The sequence below is a fragment of the Hypanus sabinus genome, chromosome 2, assembly GCF_030144855.1.
Source record: "Hypanus sabinus isolate sHypSab1 chromosome 2, sHypSab1.hap1, whole genome shotgun sequence".
Classification (NCBI taxonomy): Eukaryota; Metazoa; Chordata; class Chondrichthyes; order Myliobatiformes; family Dasyatidae; genus Hypanus; species Hypanus sabinus.
In genome coordinates, this window is record NC_082707.1 from 27,816,212 (window position 1) to 27,841,989 (window position 25,778).

General features: G+C 41.3%; 1 protein-coding gene across 1 annotated transcript in view; it reads left to right on the forward strand.

Moving 5' to 3' along the window:
* LOC132407357 (sodium/hydrogen exchanger 9-like) overlaps positions 1-25,778 on the forward strand; it is a 543,724-nt gene that overhangs the window by 301,662 nt on the left and 216,284 nt on the right. The window contains exons 11-12 of the mRNA XM_059993730.1: positions 1,628-1,739; positions 17,546-17,699. Coding sequence (XP_059849713.1) covers positions 1,628-1,739; positions 17,546-17,699 — 266 coding nt within the window. The remainder of the gene's footprint in view (positions 1-1,627; positions 1,740-17,545; positions 17,700-25,778) is intronic.

Here is a 25,778-nt window from a genome sequence, read left to right on the forward strand (position 1 = left end):
TTTAGCCTTGTTAACATCCAGTAAATAATTAAAGTGCAGAATAGTTCATCCGAGGATGAGAATCATCTGCAGCTTCTCCCAGTACAAGCAGCTTCTGATTTTCAGTCTTCAATTTTGTGAAATGTAACAAAACCTGAAGACTGATGTGGGATCAATTAACGGGGAAAATGCCCAGATTGTTTTTAGCTTGGCTCATGTTGTTGACAACCATGCTGAGATGTTGTGACCCTCAGAGGCATCTTGGTTAGCACTTCTTCAAATGCAAGAGAAGTGATATTTTCCCCTGTTTAACAGATTCGAAATAAGGCTGACTAAGAAAAAAATAAGGAAATCAACAGCTCAGCAGAGGAGCCAGTGGCGTGAACCTGCTATCCATGGGATTATTACTGAGTACTTCTAAATCAGAGCTGCACCCAACTGTTTGATACAAGGACATGGACCTGAAGCATTATTATTTTTTTCTCACTCTCTACAACTGCTGCCTGACCTACTGAGAATTTCCAGCACTTATTCATTATAGTTTACTTGCTCTAATCTAAAACTGACTACTATCATGCATCCGGGGAAGAAATATGATGCTGATTATTTTTCACACAAATTAACACACTTCAAAAGTTCTTGGCCTAGAAATCTTCCTGTCCCGTTTTCCAGCATTGAAATGGTGTTAGCTATCTATCCTATACTGCTTCAAAGAAAATGTGGCTCACTTTGTTAGAACCAACTCCAAACAACATTCTGTTCTTGAGCAGTAACAAGCTTTAGGGGTCAATTTTCCCATGCTGATAGTACATTTTTTCTCAAAATTCTTAATTTCAGAAAATTGCTTTTAAAGGGACAAAAGTGACAATCTAAACATAAGTTTAAATCCTACTATTGGCAGGAATGGAATTTAAATTCAAGTAATTAAATAAATTTGGAGTAAAAGGGTAATGTCAGCAAAAGTAACCATGGAAGTTCTGCATTGTGGAAGCACATCTAGTTCACTAATGTCAAACAAGGTAAAGAATTTGCTGTACTTGTCTTCTCTGGCTTGTAAGTGACTCCATTCTCACCAATATGTTTGACCCTTAACGGTGGTTTTAACTCAATTTGAAACAGGCATTGCCTCTGATATTGCCAGCAGCATTAGCTTCCTTGATAAATAAAGAAAGTAAAGAATTTTTTTTAACTTACTCAAGCTAATCTTTGTAGGTTTTCCGGTTTTCCAATTCCATTAGCTTTCATTTTCTATATCTGTTCCAGTCATTTCTCTTTCCCCATTTTGTAGAAGAGAATTTAGTGGAATTTCCTTAACATGACTCTTTTTGCACTGCTTATTTAGTTGTTTAAATATGTATTTCAATATAATTTATAGTATATTTTATACATTACCCTGTACTGCTGCAGCAAAGCAACAAATTTTAGTGACTCTGATTCTGATTCTAAAGGTAGTGCGAAAGGTTCAGAGTTCTGGTTTCTTGCATTTAGAATGTTCCTTTAATAAAATGGGGTCCACGGAAATGTCTAGGCTCTGTGCAATTGGCAATGTTTTATAGCATCATACTGTGTAACGTAAAGATGCAAATTCTAATCCAAGTATTCATCAGCTGATGCATTTGCTACTTTCCTTAAGATATTGTGTCAATAGATCGCTATCTTTGTGGCTCGTGCTTGTAACATATACCCTTTAACCCTGCTGCTCAACCTGCGGCGCAAGAGAAGGATCCCATGGAACTTCCAGCACATGATGATGTTTTCAGGTAAGTTTCATTGATGATGCCTTCTACTGTATATAAATTGCAAAAACATGACATGATTAAATAGGAAAAAAGAGGCAAGTTTGCCCCTGTAGTAGGTGGTTGACAGTCTAACAATTAAATCTCTGGCAGAAGATGTTCAGAGTACTTGGCTAAAAGTATTTTTACCCAGAGTTATTGTCGTAGAGTCAGGGAGTTATGGAACACCGCAATACAGAAACAGGCCCTTTGGTTGAACTAGTCCATGCCCTGCTATTATTCTACCTAGTCCCATTGACTTGCACCCAGATGATAGCCCTCCATACTGTTCCCATCCATGTATCTATCAAAATTTCTCTTACCTGTTGAAATTACACCAGCATCCACTACTTCCTCTGGCAGGTCATTCCACACTCTCACCACCCTCTGAAGAAGCTCCCCCCTCAGGTTCCTCTTAAGCATTTCACCTTTCACTCTTAACCCATGACCGCTAGTTGTAGTCTCAGCCAACCTCAACTGCAAAAGCGTGCTTGCATTAACCCTATCAATACCTCTCATTATTTTGTATACCTCTATCATATTCTCCCTCCTGCACTCCAGGATAAAGTCCTAACCTATTCAACCTTTCCTCTTCACTCAGGATCTCGGCTAATGCATCAAAGGAAATAGGCAGTTAAATACCAATAGGATTGGGGGAGAGTATGTCAGTCATTATGATTTGAAAATCACTTCTTTTAAAGGCGGCAGAAACAGAATAATTCAGTGCCTTCAGCTGGATATTGGAAATGCACTTGAGATAGAATAGGTGTGAGTTGGGAATGGGAGTAACAGTATTGTGACCAATGGTGGGTACAGCCCAGTCAGTCACAGACAAAGCCCTCCCCACCATTGAGTACTGCCACAAAAAAGCAGCGTCCATCATCAAAGACCCTCACCATCTGGGCCATGCCCACTTTTCACTACTATCATCAGGCAGGAGGTACAGAAGCCTTAGGTCCCACAGCAGTAGGTTCAGAAATGATTATTACCCTCAAACCATCAGGCTCCTGAACTGGCATGGATAATTTAATTCATCACAACTCTGAGTTGAATCTCCAAACTACAGATTCACTTTCAAGGACTCTTTAACAAATCAGAATTATTTTTGTTCGTGCTGTTTGCCTTTCTGTGCACTTTGATTGTTTGTCGGTCTATGTCTGCTTATGGACAGTTTTTCATAAAATTCTTTCTTTTTCCTATAAATGCCTGCAAAATTTATGTACTTGCTCCAGAATCCAGAATCATAGAATTGTACCATTTTGTACTTATTTGGTCAAATAAGTTTATTTGATTTAATGCAGTTTAGCACTGTCCATTTAACTCCAGGTGAGTCCACTAAACAAAGGTCAAGGTAAATTTTTTATCGAAATACATTCTACCCTGAGATTCATTTTCTTGAAGGTAAAACAAAAAAATACAATAGATTCAATGAAAAACTACACACAAGACTTGACAAACTATGTACAAAAGACAAATTGTACAAATACAACAAAAAACAAATAAGGATCACAAATAAATAGCAAATAAATAATGCTGAGAACATAAGGTGTAGAGTCCTTAAAAAATTAGTCCACAGGTTGTGGAATCAGTTCAGAGTTGAGGTGAGTGAAGTTACCCACACCGGTTCACCAGCCTGTTGGTTGAAGGGTGATTCCTGAATCTGTTGGTGTGGGACCTTTACTTCATTCCCAATGTCAGCAGTGAGAAGAGAGCATGGTTTGGATGGTGGGGGTCCTTGATGATGGATGCTGCTTCCTTTTGGCAGTGCTCCTTGTAAATGTGCTCCATGGTCTGGAGGGCTTTGCCTGTGATAGACTGGAGAGTATCCACTACTTTTGGTAGGCAATACTTTTCGTTGGCTTTTATAATCAGTCTATATCCACAACTGATGTCCCTCTAGCTTTGCTTCACCTTTACATGAAAAAGAATCCTTTTAGACTGGAGGCATACTGGAAACCGGAGTGTGACGCTGGACACACTGCTTGACCACTGAGTTCTTCCAGCAGTTTATTTATGCTTCCTTTTAAATTATTTATTGTCCAGATCTCTGTAACAAATCACAAACTCGAGATCCTGCAAATGCTGGAAATCTAATGCAACACACACAAAATGCTGGAGGAACTTGGCAGGTCAATCAGCCTGTAGGGGAATGAATAAACAGTCGATATCCTCGGGTCGAGACCTTTCTTCAGGACAGGAAAGGAAGGGAGTTAGGAGGGGGGTTAGCTAGAAGGTGATAGGTGAAGCCAGGTGGATGGGAAGGGTAAAGGGCTGGTGACGAAGGAATCTGATAGGAGAGGAGAATGGACCATGGGAGAAGGGAAAGGAGGAGGGGCATCAGATGATAGGCAGGTGAGAAGTGGAAAGAGGCCAGAGTGAGGAATAGAAGAAGAGGGAAATAATTTTTTTTTACCAGAAGGAGAAGTTGATGTTCATACCATCAGGTTGGAGCCTACCCAGATGGAATATAAGGTGTTGCTCCTCCACCCCGAGGGTGGCCTCATCATGTCACAAGAGGAGGCCATGTCAGAACGGGAAAGGAAATTGAAATTAAAATGTCTGGCCGTCGTAAAGTTCCGCTTTTGCCGATGGAGCGGAGGTGCTCAAAGAAGAGATCCCCAACCTATGCTGGGTCTCACCAACTTAGAGGAGGCTGCACTGAGAGCACCAAATACAATAGACAACCCCAGCAGATTCACAGGTGAAGTGTTGCCTCACCTGGAAGGACTGTTAGGGGCCCTGAATGGAGGTGAGGGAGGAGGTGAAAGGGCAGGTGATACACTTTGGCTGCTTGCAGGGCCAGGTAGGAGATTAGTGGGGAGGGACGAATGGACAAGGGAATCATGGATGTTAGCAATCCCTGTGGAAAGCCGAGAGTCAGGGAGGGAGGGAGGGAGGGAAGTAAAGATGTGTTTGGTAGCAGGATCCCTTTGGAGATTATAAAAGTTGTGGAAAATTATGTGTTGGATGCAGAGACTTATGGGAAGGTAGGTAAGGACAAGAAGAACTCTATCCCTATTAAGGCAGTGGGAAGATGTGGTGAGTTGCATTCTTTAACAGGTATTACTTATATGCTCTACAATGCTCTGGTTAGGCCACATCTAGAGTATTGCTTTAATTTCTGGTTACGCCCCCCCCCACCCCATTACAGGAAGCATGTGAAGGCTTTGGATAGGATTCAGAAAAGATTTAGCAGGATTTTGCCTGAATTAGAGAGTGGTTGCTATAAGGTTTGACAAAGTTGGGTTGTTTTCTTTGAAGTAATAGAAGTTGAGCAGAGACCTGACAAAAATTTATAAAATTATGAGGTGGACAGCCGATATCTTTTCCCTGGATCAGAATACCTAAAATATTTTAAATATGTATTTAAGGTGAGAGGATGAAACTTCAAAGGAGAATTTTGTACAGAGAATTGTGGGTGCCTGTAATGTGCTGCCATTGTGGTGGGGACAGATACAACAGAGGTGTTTAAGAAGTTCACAGATAGGCACATGGATACGCAGAGAACAGCAGGATACGGGACATGTGCAGGCAGAAGGGATTTGTTCAATTAGGCATTGTTAGGGTATTTAGTTAAGTACAAAATTGTGGGCTGGAGAGTCCTGTGCGGTACTGTTCTGTGTTCTTTTGGTTGTCATAAGTAAAACACTAAATTTCATGTCCTAATTTTTTGGTTTTCGTAGCACACAGTTTGGAAGCAGAGAATTTTGATTCTGTGGATTAAAAACAAGCTCTGCTTTGAACAGCCAGTGGAGCTAACTTAGCATACACCTGACACTTGGATCAAATTTGGACCAGATGTAGGTGTAAATCCTGGCAGATGGTACTGTATTCAGATGACCCCCAATGAATGGAATACAATCTGGTATTAATGGGACCTAGGTTTTTTCAGCAAGGGTTAAAGGACCATGTAATTATGGCTGATGAACAGCAAAGAGGCTATCATGTTCTTGTTTGGTAATCTGACTGTAATCTAACAGCAAGGTGACTGGCGTAACTGTGAAATCCAGGCACAAAATGGCACACGGAAGTTTAAGGGTAGCTGAATATCTCCAAGTAGATTGCAAAAAAAAAAGGTTTCTTTAATGTCATTTCTGCAGTGGGACTGGTTAGATTCCAGCCATTGCTTTGGCTTGTTGCCACTGCTCTCACCTTTGAGTCAGAGTTTATTCCGTCAATCCCAGTCTGGAAGTGCAAATACGTTTTCCAGAATGACATCCCTGCGTGGTTTGGGGAATGCTGAATTGTTAGCAGTACCATCATTTGGAAGGGATGCTGAAAGAAGACTCCTCGGGTGGCTATCAGGTTCAGGTTTATTTCTCACATGTACATTGAAACATACAGAGGAATGCGTTGTTTGCACTAACAACTAGCACACTCAGAGATATGCTAAGGTCTGCCGCAAGTGTTGCCACACATTCTGGTGCCATATAGCATGCCCAGGATGTTCGACACAACACAGAACAGCCCAAGCAGCAACGACAACAGAACAAGACAACAACAGCAAAACAAGACCCTTTCTCACCCTCATACAAATATAAACACACACACCTCCAGCCCCAGGGCAGTCTGCCACCGGGCCTCCAGTCCTTGGCCTTGGGCTCACAAACTTTGGGATGTGTATCTTTGGAATTTCCAAGCTCTGGACTTCATTCCTCACCTTTGCCCTTCAGACTTCCTCTGGGTATCAACTGCTGGATTCGCCAGTCACAGGTTTGACTTCATAGACCCCCCCATGGCACTATTTTGAAGACATTTCATCCCACTACCCAAGATAATATTTATCCCTTCAGCAGTATGATGAAATGACTTTGGTCATCATTTTACATTGCTGTTTGTGGAGGCTTGCAATGCATACATTTACCACTTTCTGTCTAGGTGGTGAGAAAACCTTTGCAAGGTTCTATGGAAGATGCCAGCTGGGTGGAACTGGCCAGCTGGTCCATAGAGAGCTGATTTGGGTGTGATTGTTCAGATGTTTAAACTAGATTTGCAGGGGGATGGGAACTAGAGTGCCAGAGTAGATAGCGGAACGGGGGTAAAAATAAATGATGTTAGTAGTCCATGCAAAGTCACAAATGGTAAACAACACACACAAAATGCTGGTGGAACACAGCAGGCCAGGCAGCATCTATAGGAAGAAGCACTGTCGACGCTTCAGGCCGAGACCCTTCATCAGTCCTGACGAAGGGTCTCGGCCCAAAACGTCGACAATGCTTCTTCCTATAGATGCTGCCTGGCCTGCTGTGTTCCACCAGCATTTTGTGTGTGTGGTTTGAATTTCCAGCATCTGCAGATTTCCTCGTATTTGATCACAAATAGTAAGGTTGTGTGTGGTGGCAATAATCTTCTGAGGTGTGTATATTTCAACACGAGGAGTATTGTGGGAAAGGCAGATGAGCTGAGGGCCTGGATTGACAGATGGAATTATGACATCATAGCCATTACTGAAACTTGGCTACAGGAGGGGCAGGACTGGCAGCCCAATGTTCCAGGGTTCCAATGTTTCAGACGTGATAAAGGCAGAGGGATGAAGGGTGGGGGGGGGGTGGCTTTGCTAGTCAGGGAAAATATTACAGCAGTGCTTCGGCAGAACAGATTAGAAGGCTTGTCTACTGAGGCCATATAGGTGGAGCTGAGAAACAGCAAAGGTATGACCACATTAATAGGGTTGTATTATAGACCACCCAATAGTCAGTGAGAATTGGAGGAGCAAATCTGCAGAGAGATAACAGAAAACTGCAGGAGACAGAAAGTTGTGATTGTAGGGGATTTTAATTTTCCACACATTGATTGGGACTCCTATACTGTTAAAGATCTAGATGGGTTAGAGTTTGTAAAATGTGTTCAGGAAAGTTTTCTAAATCAATATATAGAGGTACCAACTAGAGAGGATGCAATATTAGATCTCCTATTAGGAAATGAGTTAGGGCAGGTGATGGAAGTGTGTGTAGGGGAACACTTTGGTTCCAGTGATCATAACGTCATTAGTTTCAACTTGATCATGGATAAAGATAGATCTGGTCCTCGGGTTGAAGTTCTAAACTGGAAAAAGGCCAAAATTGAAGAAATGAGAAAGGATCTGAAAAGCATAGATTGGGACAGGTTGTTCTCTGGCAAAGATGTGATTGGTAAGTGGGAGGCCTTCAAAGGAGAAATTTTGAGAGTGCAGAGTTAGTATGTTCCTGTCAGGGTTAAAGGCAAAATGAATAAGAATAAGGAACCTTGGTTCTCAAGGGATATTGGAACTCTGATAAAGAAGAAGAGAGAGATGTATAACATGTGTAGGCAACAGGGAGCAAATAAGATGAGTGAGGAGTATAAAAAGAGTAAGAAAATACTTAAGAAAGAAATCAGGAGGGCTAAAAGAAGACATGAGGTTGCTTTGACAGTTCAGGTTGAAGGATAGTCCTAAGAGTTTCTACAAGAGCAAAAGACAGGGAAAATATTAAGGGATAAAATTGATCCTCTTGAAGATCGGAGTGGTCGGCTATGTATGGAACCAAAAGAAATGGGGGAGATCTTAAATGGGTTTTTTGTGTCGGTATTTACTAAGGAAACTGGCATGGAGTCTATGGAAACAAGGCAAACAAATAGGGAGGTCATGGAATTTATACAGATTAAAGAGGAGGAGGTGCTTGCTGTCTTGAGGCAAATCAGAGTAGATAAATCCCCAGGACCTGACAGGGTATTCCCTCGGACCTTGAAGGAGACTAGTGTTGAAATTGCAGGGGCCCTGGCAGAAATATTTAAAATGTCGATATCCACAGGTCAGGTGCCAGAGGATTGGAGGATAGCTCATGTAGTTCCGTTGTTTAAAAAAGGCTTAAAAAGTAAGCTGGGAAATTATAGGCCAGTAAGTTTGACATCGGTAGTAGGTAAATTATTGGAAGGAATACTAAGAGATAGGATCTACAAGTATTTGGATAGACAGGGACGTATTAGAAAAAGTCAGCATGGCTTTGTGCGTAGTAGGTCATGTTTAACCAATCTATTAGAGTTTTTCGAGGAAGTTACCAGGAAAGTGGATGAAGAGAAGGCAGTGGATGTTGTATACATGGACTTCAGTAAGGCCTTTGACAAGGTCTCACATGGGAGGTTAGGAAGATTCAGTCGCTAGGTATACATGGAGAGGTAGTAAATTGGATTAGGCATTGGCTCAATAGAAGTGGTAGTGGAGGATTGCTACTCTGAGAGGAGGCGTGTGACTATTGGTGTGCTACAGGGATCAGTGCTGGGTCCATTGTTATTTGTCATCTGTGTCAATGATCTGGATGATAATGTGCTGAAGATACAAAGATTGGAGGTGTAGTGGACAGTGAGGAAGGTTTTCAAAGCTTGCAGAGGGATTTAGACCAGTTGGAGGAATGGGCTGAAAAATGGCAGATGCAGTTTAATGCGAACAAATGTGAGGTATTGCACTTCGGAAGGTCAAACCAAGGTAGAACATACAAGGTAAATGGTAGGACACTGAGGAGTGCAGTAGAACAGAGAGATCTGGGAGTACAGATACATAATTCCCTAAAAGTGGCGTCACAAGTAGATAGGGTCGTGAAGAGAGCTTTTGGTACATTGGCCTTTATAAATCAAAGTGTTGAGTATAAGAGTTGGAATGTAATGGTGAGGTTGTATAAAACATTGGTGAGACCGAATTTGGAGTATTGTGTGCAGTTTTGGTCACCTAATTACAGGAAGGATATTAATAAGGTTGAAAGAGTGCAGAGAAGGTTTACAAGGATGTTGCCAGGACTTGAGAAACTGAGTTACAGAGAAAGATTGAATAGATTAGGACATTATTCCCTGGAGCGTAGGAGAATGAAGGGTACTTTGATAGAGGTGTATAAAATTATGATGGGAATAAATAGAGTGAATGCAAGCAGGCTTTTTCCACTGAGGCTAGGGGAGGAAAAAAACAGAGGTCATGGGTTAAGGGTGAAGGGGGAAATGTTTAAAGGGAACATTGGGGAGGGGCGCTTCTTCACACAGAGAGTGGTGGGAGTGTGGAATGAGCTGCCAGATGAAGTGGTGAATGCGGGCTCACTTTTGACACTTAAGAAAAACTTGGACAGGTACATGGATGAGAGGGGATTGGAGGGATATGGCCCAGGTGCATGTCAGTGGGACTAGGCAGAAGAATGGTTCGGAACAGCCAAGAAGGGCCAAAAAGCCTGTTTCTGTGCTGTAATGTTCTATGGTTCTATGTCTTCTCCTCATACTGTGGTCTTTCTTCGGCTGTATATTTACAAAAGGACGCAGGTCTAGATTTCATGGCTCAGAGTGCTGGCATTTAGATTCTGTGGTCTCCTCTTCCATGCTGCCAACCTACCCATCAGTGTACAGTGTGGGTTGAGGGTGAAAGTTAGATGAAAGGAAAAATTCAACGTCCTCTCCTGTCCAACGACATGATATCAATGGCCTTTATTCACCTATTCATCCCCTCCAAAATGAGGATGTAACTGAGATTACCAAGGAAGGAAAAAAATCAGAAACATGCCACGAATATAATAAAGATAATCTATTATCTCTATTGTCCTTCTAGGTGGCAATATTAACCATTCCCAAGTCACCTTCACCTTGACAGAATGAGATGATGCACTATGTATCCTGCCCCAATGTTACACCGCAACCTCAGCCTCAAAATATGTTAAAATTGAGTGACTTTATTTTTCCTGTTTCCTATTCTAGTCGCCCTGTGATGTTGCTGAGTAAGATGAACGTTTGTTCATTTTTCTTATTAAGGACAGATTTATACTGCAGGCCGGTGTCCTCATGACCTGGGTCTAGACAGCTCAAAATCCTTCCGAATTGGAAAGGTCACTGCAAGTGACAAACAGAATGTAGTTTCTGCAGTAAATTGCAAGACTTTGTTACTTATTTTTAAAGGGAAGGGTTGAGGACAAAGTATGCCACTCACTTGGCGATTATTGGAATGTTCACTACAATCACACATTGTCTTTGAAGGATCTGGAGTGAGCTCAGCAGAGGCACATGAGAAGTCCCAAGGAGAAATTCACAGCCTGATTCCCGTCACTGAAATCAATGCTGAATAGCTTGAAGAGAATTGCACTAAAACAGCTATTTGGAAGTTCATTGATTTTTCTTTTATCTCAAGCTATAGATGTTAGCAAACACTATTAATCCCCTGATATGAACTCCTTTGGACAATTACAACTGCCAGTCCCAATAACTGTCAGGCTGGCTTCATCTGGGCTTTCAGGCTGTTGTCTTCTGGCCCTGGTTTCCAACCTGTATTCGGGCTTCCATACTGAAATGATGCCTCTGTTTCCTAGACAGTGTGTACAAATTGTTTGTGAATAGTGGTTACGTTTAATGTTAATTAAACCTATAGGGAAAGCCGATCTACATTACTGAAAAACTGGCTAAAGGTTCAGACTTATATAAAAAACCTATTAGTGTTAGGGTATATTTTTATCATACTTAAAAATTTATAGAACAGAAAGAGGCAGTGCCAAAGAGCTAGTCATCCAAATTTCATTCCCACTCTTGGTCCACTGCCTTGTCAACATCACCATCGTTATGTGCCCTGTTGTATGACATGGGTGATCATGCTGTTCCATCTGTCTTTAATCTGAGAAGTTCTAATAAGCCCTTTACAACTTTTGCCTCTCCATCCCTTGATGTAACTCACGAATGTCATGCACTGTCAACCCCAACTTTTTCTTCCATCATCTTTTCCTGCCGCTGCTAGATATTCGAGCTTCTGTTTCCATAGTACGTCTCAGAAATACAGCTGCCATTTCCTGATTGATGATATCAGCTCTCCTCTTCTCCCAACATCAAAACACTTCTTCATTTGTTAATATGTCCTGCCACAATATTTTCATCGTTCTTCTCAAAAACCATATTGCCTTACATACTCTTTTAAAATGCTCTAAGGGTTTCTGCCTTCACTCTCTTTGGGCACGAAATTCTGGGCTTCCACAACCAAATGAAAAAGATATCTCCTATTCCTACCAATCTTTCTAATAATTACTTTAAATCCAAACGTTTGGTTACAGACCATTCTCTTAAGAGAAATAAGTGCTGCCTGTCCAAGTGTCTAGGTCACTTATGAAGCTAAACACCTAGGTTAAATATCTCTCAGCCTCCAAAATGAGGAAACACACAGTCTTCCCCTCCCAAACACTCTTATTCTGGCAGCTGTCCCCTCCTTTTCCAGTCCTGATGAAGGATCTCAACCCTAAACCTCCACTGCTTACTCCCTTCCATAGATGCTGCCTTACTCACTGCATTTCTCCAGCATTTTGTGTGTGTGTGTTGCTCCAGATTTCCAGCAATGACAGTTATCTCTTGTGTTTATAAGAAACAGTCTCAAACTCTTGCACTGAAATTCTCCAGACACAGCATTCTCCTTATAAATCCCTTCTACGCCTTCCTGTATGTCTTGACTAGAACTATATGGTGTATTCCAGAAGTAATCTAACATTTTAAGCAATTCCAAAATGACTCCCTTGATCTTAAATGTGATATAGAGGAAACTAACCCAATAGTCCTCTTATCCTTGTTGGTATGGTTTGAGGACATGTGTTCTAAGGTCCCTCTGTTACTCTTTGCTACTTAAGCACCCTGTATGTTCCTTAATCTTTTTTTGACCACTCTAAATGCATTAACTCATTCTTCAGGATTGATTTCTGTATATGACTTTACTGCTCATCCAGTCAGTTCACCTATTGATGCTTTCTTACTCAACGTCATTGATGTGATTTATTTTTTAATCACTACAAATTCTTTAATCACTGGGGACTATTTTTCCCAAATGATTAATAGAATTTCAAAGCAAGCACCCAGTCCAGAGCCATGCCTGGCCTATTGCAAACAACTTGGGTGATAAAAATTTGTGCCAGTAAGTTAATTTTGTCTTTTACCCCAAACAGCGCTAGTTTCAACTTGGTATTTGACTTTGTATTCCATGGGATTTTACTTTAGGTCATAGCTTCAGCACCTGCCCTTTGACCACCCATTTGCAGTAGCCCTACATTAATTGCTGAATAGTCTGTCATATGGATCCTTTCCAAAGGCCTTTCTAAAAATACTTGAAAACTACATCAAACGCACAGCTGTCACTAAGTAAGTCACTTCATCTGCAAAATAAAAGGAATCAAGTTAGTCAGTCCAATCTACTCTGACATAATTTCTGCTGACTGACCTTTTTTCTTCAGATTTTAATATATCCATTTCCCTTATGATTTATTGTTCCCCTTTCCTTTCTGGTTCATTGTTTCCCAGACAAAGATGTAATCCAATAGGTTGCACCGGATGAAAGCTGACACATGAGTGGTTTACCCCCAGTAGATCTCAAGTTTCACACTGGAGTTGCATTGTCTGTCTTTTGGATTTTATGCTTGTGGGAAATTATGTCCCCAAACCAACATGGAAGCTAGTCTGGGATTTCCTGCCTAGTGAAACAAGTGCCTGAAATTGGGGGTGGAAAACCCCGAAACAAAAGAGATAGCTTTAGTGGAGAGAATAAATTAACATTTCATTGGTAAGGAATTGTGTGCTAAAGTGAGAAGGTTGCTCGCAGATTTGACATCCTGTTATTACTGATAAGTAAATTGCAGTCCATTCTATTTTTAGAATAAGCTGCTAAGAAGTTCTTTGTATTTTACTCTTACTGTTGATTGGAGAAGGCAAAGGGCCATCTAGCAAGTGGGTGTTTTAAATATCAGGTATTAAGAGTTCCTGTTAGAATGAAGGACAAGGCTAATAGGAATAGGTAACCCCGATTGATGTGGGATATTAAGGCTCTGGTCAGGGGAGACAGGGGCATGGTTGTAGGCAGCCAGGCTTAAGCAAATGTTAGAAGGTGTATAAGGGTTGCAGGAGTATACCCAAGAAGGAAATCAAAAGAGCGAATAGTGGTATGAGCTAGCTTTGGCAGAGAATAGTAAGGAAAATCCAAAAAGATTTTGTAAGCATGTTAAAGTAAAAGGAAAGGATACTAAAGTGGATACCTTTGTGTGGAGCAGCAGGAGATGGGTCAGGCCCACAATGAATATCTCTGCTCTGTTTTTACCGTGAAGAAAAACATAAAGACTTTGGACTTGGAGAAGTTAATTGAGAGGTCAATTATATGTCTTATGGACTTAAAATGTATGGAAGTAGATAAGTCTCCAGGGCCTGGTCAGGTATGTCCAAGAACATTGGATCCCAGACCGAGATACATACATCACGATTAGGGATGGGTGGCCTGAAGGGCGGCTAAAGAGTGTCTTTAAGAAGTGCTGCAAAGGGAAAAATGGGTACTATAGAACAGGAAGCATAACATCTGTGGGAAGTAAGTTACTAAAGGGAATTCTCTGGGATATGATATAAAAACATTTAGATAGGCATGGTTGATAGTAAGCATGGCTTTGTGCTTGGGAAATTAAGTCTCACAAGTTTCAAGTTTTTGAAAAAGTAACCAAGAAGATCGATGAGGACATGATGGTAGATGGTAGTTAGATTACATGGGATCTGGGTAGAATTACGGTACTGTGCAAAAATCTTTGACACATATTTATAGCTAGGTGCCTAAGAATTTTGCATTGTACTGTAGTAATTTTATGTACTGCACTGTACTGCTGCTGCAAAAAAAAACATTTTTCATGACGTATTGTGATATTGTGGACTGAGAGTGGGAAGAGGGTAGGGAGAGGGGAATCATGGTTAAGAAAAGAGAAAGGGAGAGGGTAGGGAGCAGGAAGCAGCATAAAGACATTCTTTAATGATCAATAAACCAATTGTTTAGAATCAAATAACCTTGCCTGGTGTGTCAGGCTGGGTGTATCTGCACCCATGCAACCCCCTGCCCTGGCACTTCTCTGCCACCTGTCCCACACCCCACCCTTGCCACTCCTGCCAGATTTACAAACTCACTCTCTGCTCCACGTTGACAAATACGGTATTGTGCAAAAAGTCTAGCTACGTATATATATGTGTCTAAGACTTTGTACAGTAGTGTAACTAATTGGATACAGAAGTGGTTTGCTGTCAGGAAGCAGAAGGTAATGGTGGAAGGTTGTTTGTCTGAATGGAGGCCTGTGACTAATGGTGCCCCTTAGGCTCAATGCTTGGCTCCTTGCAATCTATATCGGTGATTTGGATGAGAAAATTCAAGGTATGGTAGGTAACATTGAAGATGGTTATCAGGACTTACAGAGGGATCTTGATAAGTTTGTAAGTGGGCCAGAAAATGGAGGAAGGAACTCAGATTATCTAATCATCATCAATTTGATGCCTCTAATACATACAGGCATGTTTACTCCACCCAGCTTTCTGAAGTCAATGACAAGCTCCATTCTGTTGACATTGAGGAAGAGGTTGTTATCTTGATAGCATGCCATGGGACTCTCTATATCTCCTTCCTGTACTCTGTATCATCATTGTTGGAGATCTGCCCAACTACAGTGGTGTCAACTGTAAATGGAGTTAGAGTGGAATTTGGCCACACAGTAAGGAGTTCTTAGGGAGTATAATAAGGGGCTGAGGACACAGCTTTGCAGGGCACTGGTGTTGAGAATAATTGTGGCTGTGGTGTTGCTGCCTATCTTTACTGATTGTGGTCTAATGGTCAAAAGTCAAGGATCAATTGCAGAGGGAGATGCTGAGTCCTAGATCTAGGAGTCTGGGGCTGGGTTTGTTTGGAATTGTGTTGTTGAAAGCAGAACTGTAATCAATAAATAGGAGTCTGACATAAGTGTCTTTGTTATCCAAGTGTTCCAGAGATGAGTGAAGGGCGGGGAGATGGCATCTGCCATGGGCTTGTTTCTGGAATAGGGCAATTATAGTTGGTTGAGGTTGTCTCCAGTCAAGTAGTGACCCAAAATCTGCTTCACTGTTGCTAGCTGAAGGACATTTATTGACCAGGATTCTGGAGGTAATTCCCGCTCTTTCTCCAAATACTGTTATGACATCTTTTACATCAAGTCAAGGGTAGAAAAGAGGATACTGTCTTTGTCTCACCTGAAAAGCAGAACCTCTATCAACATGGGGCAAATAAAATAAGGGTCGTGTAGGATTAGCATAAATGGATAATTGAAGATTGGCGTTGTCTCAGTGGGCTGAAGGGTCTGATCCCATGCCACTTCATTCTTTCTCCTGTAATTGACCCAACCTGTCCATGCCCACTCTATGGACCACACCTTCCTGGACTATTGGTCTGTCAGTCATGGTTGTTGTAGATGAGTCGCTAGATTGAGACTTGAACCAGGAATGTTCTGGCTCAAGGTAAGAGCACACTGAACACTGAATGCTGGATCGTCAGACTTTATTTATTTATTTTGATTTTATTTATTAAGAAACAGCGTGGAATAGGCCCTTTGAGCCACATCACCCAGCAACACCCAATTTAATCCTGGCCCAATCACGGGATAATTTACAATGACCACTTAACCTACTAACCAGTGTGTCTTTGGTCTGTGGGAGGAAGTCTAAGCACCTGGAGGCAATCCTCACAATCACAGGGAGAATGTACAAACTCCTTATAGACAGTGGCAGGAACTGAATCTGAGTCGCTGGTACTACAAAATGTTCTGCTAACCACCACGCTACCATAGTCTAAGCCTTTCAATTGACAAGGACTAATTCCTAATTCATGCTAAAGGACAGTGAGTACTTGTCCCTTTTGAAGCTGTGTATTTTTATTCATATAAGATTTAGTTTCTCTTGCGATGTCTGCAACTGCACTTTAATCCAACTGCCCTGACTAAACACAAAGTAATGCTGACCACTTAAAACAGGGCATCATCCCATCAGCAACATGTACATCTTTCAATAACAAGCAATCTGCCAGCAAGCTTTCTGCAAACTCAACATTGTGTTTAAGTGACCATTTTCCCACTCAGGGAAGTATCCTGACCACTAACTGATGAACTTTCTTCCATATTCAATTTGACATACTCTTCTCTACCCCAGACATCCCTCCATAGCCCTCCCCCCCACCCTTTGATAATTAAATTAATGCACAACAGCGATCAACACCAAAGTTTGTTTCTGAGATTTCAGGAATGCATTGTAATCTGCTGAATACCTGATCAAATTCTTAAAATGCTCCAAGTGATGCTGTTCTATCTAGTGACGCGTGATTAATTTGAAAGGAAATTGAGGTCATTTGTCAGGAAATGTTCTGAATTGGGTCTATTTCTGGTGTTCAGTTCAGTTCACTATGTTTTGTTTGAGGAATTAGGAGTTTAGAAGACAAGACAACACATCCGCTGTTGTTTGAGCAGATAAAACGAAAGACTGAATTCCACTTTGGCCGTGTGTTACCTATGTATTCTGCCTAACAAGAGCTCCATAAGACATAGGAGCAGAATTAGGTCAGGCCATTCAGCCCACTGTGTCTGCTCCACAAATCCATCATGGCTGACATATTAGTCCCCTCGACCCCACTCGCCTGCCCTTCTTCCCATAACCTTTGATATCTTTACTAGTCAAGAAACCATCAACCTCCCCTTTAAATATACCAAATGACATAGCCTGCCCAGCTGTCTGTGGTGATTAATTCCTCGGATTCACCACCTCCTAGCTGAAGAAATTCCTCCTCATCTCAGTTCTAAAAGGATGTCCTTCTTTCCTGAGGCTGCGCTCTCTGGTCCTTGACTCTTACCCCACCCCCACCCCCATAGGAAGCATCTTCTCCACATCCACTATGCCCAGGCCTTTCAATATTTGATAGGTATTATATTTCATTAGATTAGATTCATTGTGTATTTCTGCTGGTAACAGACCTTGCTGCTTATCTGTCATTGCTCTGTGCACCAACATCACAATTGCACTCTTTTGCTCAGGTCTGCGTGGTGCCATTGCATTTGCCCTGGCTATCCGAGACACCGACTCCAAACCCAAGCAGATGATGTTCACCACCACGCTGATGATTGTGTTCTTCACCGTCTGGGTTTTTGGAGGGGGAACCACTCAAATGCTGACGTGGCTTCGCATCAGGTGAGTAACCAGCCTTGCCTTTGTCAGATTAGGGGAATCGTGTATGAATGAATCAGATTGGCAGTATCCAGAATGAATCTGATCTGGGAAATCATGAACAAGTCAGCCTAGGAAAATCCAGAATGAATCAGTCCGTCAGCTCTGAAAACCTGTCGGAACTAGTCAATATAACTTTCTGAAGTTTCAGGGAGCAGGCTTTATAAATGTTACTTTGCCATTAACTTTCTGCTGACTGTGGCTGATCAAACTGGGTCACATTGCAACACTACCCTGATCACAAATTCCATAGTGATATGGCTGAGATGGATTCTCTTTCCTCAAAAGCATCAGACGATGAGCTGACCACGAATTGTACTTGTGGAGTCTCCAAGTTAGCAATACAAGAGAAGGCTAATGTTACACAGGCGGCCAAACGGATATTTCTACCACCCAGCCAGGGATTCGCCGTATTGAACCTCTACGGTTAGAACAAGCAGGGAGAAACCTACCATCCACGTGAGCTCCTCTGTGGGTCTTGGGAATCTTCTTAGGTCACAGACCTTACACAGGACAGCCAAGAGTAATTTTCTTGACGACTTCCAAGTGGCCTGAAATCTCCACATGCTGAACAACACCAAGCATAAGAGCTCTGCCTCCACTGTCCAATAGCATGCTAATTAAGCAGATTTGCTATTGGAAAGTGTTACATTGTCATTGAACTCCCTGATAAGGCTTGCCTTCGTCTCTGATAATCACGCTGCATGGCTGTCCAGAGGCATATTTACAGTCTGTGCCGGGATAGCGGTGTGTTATGAAAACTGAAGAAAACAAGGTATAATTGTTCTTAATAATGTTAGAATAGTATTTGGAAAAAGTGATAAATGAGAGAAATGACTATAAACAAATAATAATCTCACTATATCTTATGTGACAGAATGGCCAGTGAGAACAAAACTTGAAGATATTATTGAACCTGCTGTCTGGAGGGTGATAGTTCTTTTTTTCTGTTGTCACTACCATTCACCCTGGATGCCTTTGCAATAAAGGTTTATATTGGATCGATCAATGCAGCATTGTTAGTGCAGTATTACCAAACGTCAATGCAAAAATATTGGAGAATATTAAATGTAAAGGTGTTTAGAGTGCTCATAGATTGTTACCCCACAGGAATAGGCCAGTTAGATCATTATGCTAGCACTGAAACCTCTTACTCTAATACCTCTCATCTCCTTGTTTCCTTGGAATGATTGTTTTCCTTTGTTGAAAGCAAATGAAGCGCTGCCTTTCAAAATAATTATTTATGACAGGACTCTCCCAATTTTTAATAATCCCTTGCGCAAATAAATTTAATCTAACTTCCCCTTCAAATTCTATTTGTGATTATGATGTTTCTCTACCTTATTGGTTTCTCTACAAAGTTCAAAGTAAATTTATTATCGAAGTTCATACACATATGTCACCATATACAACCCTAAGAATAGTTTTCTCTAAGCACTGTGAGCTACAGTGAGAAGATAGACAAAACTAACTGTTCTGTGCTGCCAGTTGAACTCCGTATAAGGGGGTGATCACTTGTTTCCTTTGTCACAGAGGCATACAGCACAGAAACAAGCCCTTTGGCCCATCCATGCCAACTTGATTTTCTGCTTCATTCCATCTAGCTGCACCTGTACCTTAGCATTCCGTACCCCAAATTTCAACCATTAACTGTAATCATTGATTCCACTGCCTCACAAGCCAATGCATAAACAAAACAAAACTTGATCAGACAAATCACTGTCAACAGAATTTTCTCAGGAACATCCTTAATATATGAATCAGAATGTTGAAGCTTAAAATGCGCATAAGACCATAGAACCATAATATATAGGATCAGGATTAGGCCATTTGGCCTATTGAGTTTGCTCCCCCATTTCATCGTGGCTGATCCAATTTTCCTCTTGGCCCCAATCTCCTGCCCTCTTCCTGTATCCCTTCATGCCCTGACCATTCAAGAAACTATCAACCTCTGCCTTAAATATACATAAAAGACCTGACCCCCACAGCTGCTTGGTGAAGAATTCCACAGATTCACCACTCTCTGGTTAAAGCAATTCCTCCTTATCTCTGTTCTAAAGGATGCCCCTCTAACCTGAGGCTGTGTCCTCTGGTCTTAGACTTTTCCACCATAGGAAACATCCTCTCCACATCCACTCTGTCAAGGCCTTTCACCATTCAATTGGTTTCAATTAGGTCACCCTCATTATTCTGAGTAGTAATGAATACAGGCCCATAGCCATCAAACGCTCTACATATGACAAGCCATTCAGTCCCAGAATCATTTTCGTGAAACTCCTTTGAACTCTCTCCAGGTTCAGCACATCCTTTCTAAGATGAGGGGCCCAAACCTGCTCACAATACTCCAAGTGAGGCCTCACCACTGCTTTATAAAGTTTCAACATTACATCCTCACTTTTATATTCTAGTCCTCTTGAAATGAATGCTAACATTGTATTTGCCTTCCTCACCACTGACTCAGCCTGCAAATTAACCTTTAGGGAATCCTGCACATGGACTCCCAAGTCCCTTTATGCCACAGTTTTTATATTTTCTCTCCATTTAGAAAATAGACAACCCTTCCATTAGATTCCCTCTATTTTTTGCTCTATTATATGCCCTCCCTTTGGCATTTAAGTTGGCTTTGACTTCTCTTGTTAGCCACAGTTCTAACCTTTCATTTGGAATACTTCTTCCTCTTTGGGATGTATATATCCTGTGCCTTAGAAATTACTTCCAGAAATTCCAGTCATTGCTGCTCAACTGTTAAACCTGCCAGTGTTTTTTTACCAATCAATTCTGGCCACCTCCTCATTCATGCCTCTAATCCCCATTACTCCACTGTAATACTGACACACCTGACTTTAGCTTCTGCTTCTCAAATTTCAGGCTGAATTCGATCATATTTCCCCCACTTTCCCCCAAGGGTTCTTTTATCTTATCACTCTGGTTCATTGCACAGAACCAAATCCAGAATAGCTGATCCCCTGGTGGGTTCAATCATGAGCTGCTCGAACAAGCCTTTGCTTAGGCACTCTAGAAACTCCCCCTCCTGGAATCTAGAACCAATCAGATTTTCCCAATCTACCTGCATATTGAAGTCCCCCGTGACTATCTTAACATTGCCCTTCAGGCATGCATTTTCTATCTCCCGTTGTAATTTGTAGGCTGCATCATTACTATTGTTTGGGTGTTTTATACAGCTATCAGGTTCTTTTTACCCTTGCAGTTCCTTACCTCTATCCACAATGATTCAACACCTTCTGACCCAATGTGAGCTCTTTCTAATGATTTGATGTCTCCTTGTTCATACCTCCTTGTTCTCGCCCACAGAAGCTCCTGTCTGTTCCCCTAATTAATCTCTTATCACCACAGCATTACCTTTCTCCCTCCTTCCCTTCTGTGTCACAAAGTTGGCACAGTGCCAGAGACCCAACCACTATGACTTTCCTCTGTTAGGTCAAACCCCCGCACCCTGCGCCCCCGACGGTATCCGAAGTGATATACCAGTTGAAAAGGGGGAAGGCCACAGGGGGTACACTGCACGGGCTCCTTAACTACCTTCCCCCTCCTTACTGTCACACAGTCTTCTGTGTCCTGCACCTTGGGTGTAACTACCTCTCTGTATGTCCTATCTATCACCCCCTTAGCCTCCCGAATGATCCAGAGTTCATCCAGTTCTGGCTCCAACTCTGTAACATGGATTGTTAGAAGCTGCAGCTGGATGCACTTTGCACAGCTGAATCGTCAGGGACACTGGAGGTCTCCCTGCCTTCCCACATCACACAAGAGGAGCATTTCACTATCCTGCCTGGTATCTCTACTATCCTAGCTGAGGAGATATAAAGAAGGGAAAGGGGGAGAAAACTTAAACTAGAGCTTTTCTTTTCTTTGCCTTCTCTGGATGAAGCCTCTCTTCATGGAAGGTCTCAAGAGCTAAAGCCTCAAAATCATCACTCTGACTCTTTCCACTCAGATGATGGCTGCTATTGCTAATCAACAGCAAACGCTGACTGATTGCTGTTGAAAACTCTTTTTCACTCTACCGACCTGCTGCTACCTTTTGTATTCAGGCAGTGTACTTGATTGAAATCCCAAATATATTTTAATGATGTGAAATTAATAATGTTGAACCTTCCAAAGTCTATGGGCATTGGTTTAATAGGCTAAGTAAAGTTGTGGAAGGCTATGTGCTTTCCTACCATTGCTGCTTTGGAAACAAGGAGGGAATCAGTCTACTCCTCGCGATCTACAACAAACAATCCACTTGTGGAACTCAGCATGTCAGGCAGCATCTGTGGTGAAAAGGTAATATCCTGATGCAGGGTTTTAACACAAAACATCGACACTTCCTTTCCTCTCCCAGTGTTGCTCGGCCAGGCAATTGCCATTTCACTTGTAATTTAAATGTTTTTTTAAAATACAAACTTAATATGCCAGCATAGCACAGGAATTACATTAATGTAACCCTGATGCTACTTCAGATAGGAACATTTCATTGGCTATAAATCAATTTGGGGTTTTGAAAGAACTGTATTAAAAAGGCCTTTCTTTTCCATGTTAGAAGGTAGGTGACTGCTGGTGTGCTGGCAAATGAGTTCAATAAGAAGATTCAGTAAGAATCTAATGAAAGATATGTGTGAAAACAGTGAAGTATGTCAGAAATGGAATTATGTGAAGAATTTTTCACAACAGCAGAGACTGTTATGAGATATGAAGTCGAGGGCGGAATTGACATAACTCACACTAAGACTGTTCAAACGGTGAAGTTCCTTAATCTTCCTTAGTGCCTCCACCAATGAAATGAATGTATTGTGGATTTTGATTGTCCGTAATTTCCTGCATCAGGCTATGGGCACATTGATTACATGTAGTGCCTAACTTTGTTAAAATGAATAATCATCTTTAGTTTCATAAAAGCATAAACAAAATAAGAACCACAACTACAAACAGTTACTGTACAACATCTGCCAATGTATTTTGTGAGTAGCACTGAGGATGATTGTTACGTTAACTGCAAACTTAGCCTGTTCTTTTAAGATTGCTGTATAGTCACACCACACAGAGCTGCTCTAAATAAGTGCAAGTAAAGATCATTTACAACCTAATAACCTTTGGAGGAAGTTTTTCCAGATTGTCATCTCCTTTGGCTCCTTACTCAGGAAGGTGCCAGGTTTTTTTCCAATGTCAGAATTACAAAGCGAAAAAGATTAACTTTATTTCTCTTTGTGTTTATGTTTATGAATCATGTTCAATTATGATTCATTGTTGTATCATATAATATATTGATGTTTGAAATCTAATCGTAACCTCAAGAGATTGTTTTTAATGTTGGTCTACAGAATGGTGTATTATTTGTCTGAAAACAGCCAAATAGTAAATGAATCTCATTTTAGTGCATTAAGGTTTAGCCCCATTATATTAAACATATTCTGCCTATCAGGTGACACAGAGTTACATTGTTAAAAATCTTGACACTCATTAGCACAATAACCAACTTTTGGATGAGTCATTATTCCCACCCACCGTCCCAGAAATCCGATGTTATTCCACAGTACTCTATGAAGAATAGCAATGGAGTTCTGCCCAGTAACCCGGCCAGTAGTTATCTTTGGCCAGTAGTAATTATCTTGCTTTTACTTTAGTTCACGCTGATAAAATTGATGAACTCATCAGATCTTTGAGGTTGTAATAAGTGGCAACCAGTGGATGTGATGTATTTGGACTTTCAGTCTTTTGTGAAAGCACCACACAAAAGAGTGTGGAACAAATGGGTTTGGGGGTCATGTACTGCACGGGCTGAGGATTGGGTGGATGGACAAAAACAGAATAGCAATAAACAGTGAGTTCCATTCATTAGGAGATGCGAAAGGACTTGATTTTCGTCACACGACAGCTCTAGAAAAATGTAGCGGGCAACAGCAAGCACGAAATATGGCCATTTTTTAACTTCACAAGAGCTTTTTGAATCTGTCAATCAAGAGGGACTTAGAAACATACTTGTCAAATCTGGCTGCTGCAGAAATTTGTCTCTCTTGACCAAATTGAAAGCTATTGAATGGTGAATCTGTGGAATTCATTGTCACAGGAGGCTGTGGAGGCCAGGTCTTTATGTATATTTAAGGCTGATGTTGATAGATTCTTGATTGGTCAGGGCATGAAGGGATACGGTGTTTGGGGGGGGTAGGCAGGATATTGGGGCTGAGAGGAAAATTGGATCAGCTGTAATGAAATGTCGAAGCAGACATAATGTGCCAAATGACCTAATTCTGCTTGTATATCTTGTGATTTGAGTACTTTCAATACAGATATTATTTGTAGCTTGGGTGTTTGGGGTATAAAGGGTTATGGGCTTACCACAGAAAAAAAGAAATGAGGAGAAAGGTCTTAAATTGCAGAGAAGGCCAGAGAGGCTGAAAGTCATACTCCTGTATCAGTCTTCTCTGTTGTTGCAAGCGAGTCTACTCTCCATCGAAGTGTGACTTTTTTTTCATTCATTGTAGAGTGTAGTCGTTCCATCTACTGGCCCTCCAGTAAGGAGCCATGAAACCTGAAGCACCATCTGTCTGAATATTAGCAATGTGGTTAAGTAACTGGACTAACAGAGTTCTGGGCTATTGATCCAGAAACGTGAGTTTAATTTTAATTTCCACCATTGAAGCTGGGGATCTTAAATTCAAGCAATTAAATAAAATTTGTAATGCCTGAAATAAGATTGTCTTGATGACAACGATAAGCACAAACCAGCCACATTGCAGCAAAGCCCTGTTTGCTTCGCTTATTTCCCTGAAGGGAAGAAATCTGTTATTCTTCTACAATCAGGTCTATTTTCTCATCTTCTTAGTCTGTCCTCAGGATCCATTTAAGCTCTATAGATTCTGACATGCTTGATGAAGCCAGTACAGACAGGACCAGAGGTGCTTGATAGGAGAACTTGATATATAGAAGATTCCTTCCTCTCCAGCCCTTTACCTTTCCTACCCACCTTGCTTCCACCTATCACCTTCCAGCTGTTCACCTTCCCCTGCCCCTACCTTTTTATTCTGGCATGCTCCCCCTTCCTTTCCAGTCCTGAAGAAGAGTCTCGGCCTCAAACATCAACTGTTTGTTTATTTCTGTGGATACTGCCTGACCTACTGAGTTCCTCCAGTATTTTGTGCATGTCAGTTGTCTTCCCCACTACTAAGATTAACAAAGCAACAGCACCAAAGTCCCGATGAAGTCTCTCAGCCCGAAACTTTGACTGGTTATTCTCTCCATAGATGCTGACTGACCTGCTGAGTTCGTCCAGCAATGTGTGTATTGCTCTGTATTTCCAGCATCTGTAGAATCCCTTCTGTTTAATATACCTTCTCTCTGCACTGTGTTATTCTCAGTCTGTGCATTTTAATTTGTCATAGAACTGAGCTAAATTGAAAATTTCCAGATACGGAGTTCCAGAGCTTATTGATGGCAATCAGCTTCAGCTAAAGGAAACTACAACAGTAAAAGTTGTCCCATTTTTATTTTAAATGGTCAATTTCATAAACTGTAAAGTTTACCACTATACAGAATTTGTGTTAGATCACAATGTAAACAATGGATTAATGAAGAAAAACTGAAGTGTGATGAAACAGATTTTGAATATCCAAATTATAATATTAGCTTGGAGCCAGAGGTAATATTACTATTCAAGAATATTTCCTGATTAGAGGGCATGTGCTACAAGGAGAGACCCTTTTCTTTAGAGTGATGGATGCTAAGGGGAGACAAGCTAGAAGTTTATAAGATTATGAGAGGCATATGTACAGTAAACAGACAGTACCTTTTTCTTAGAGTCAAACTGACTGAAACTAGAGGACCTGCATTTCAGGTTGGGGTGGAGTTCTACACAGAGAGTGTTAGGTGTCTGGAATGCACTGACAGGGTAGTAGTGGATGTATTTAGGAGGTTCTTAAGCATATGAATGTGCAAAGAATTGAGGCATATGGGCCTTACGTAGGCAGAAGATTTAGTTTAGCTAGGCATTCAATTACCAGTTTAATTTGTTCAGTATCAAGAGCCCAAGAGCCTGTTCATGTGCTG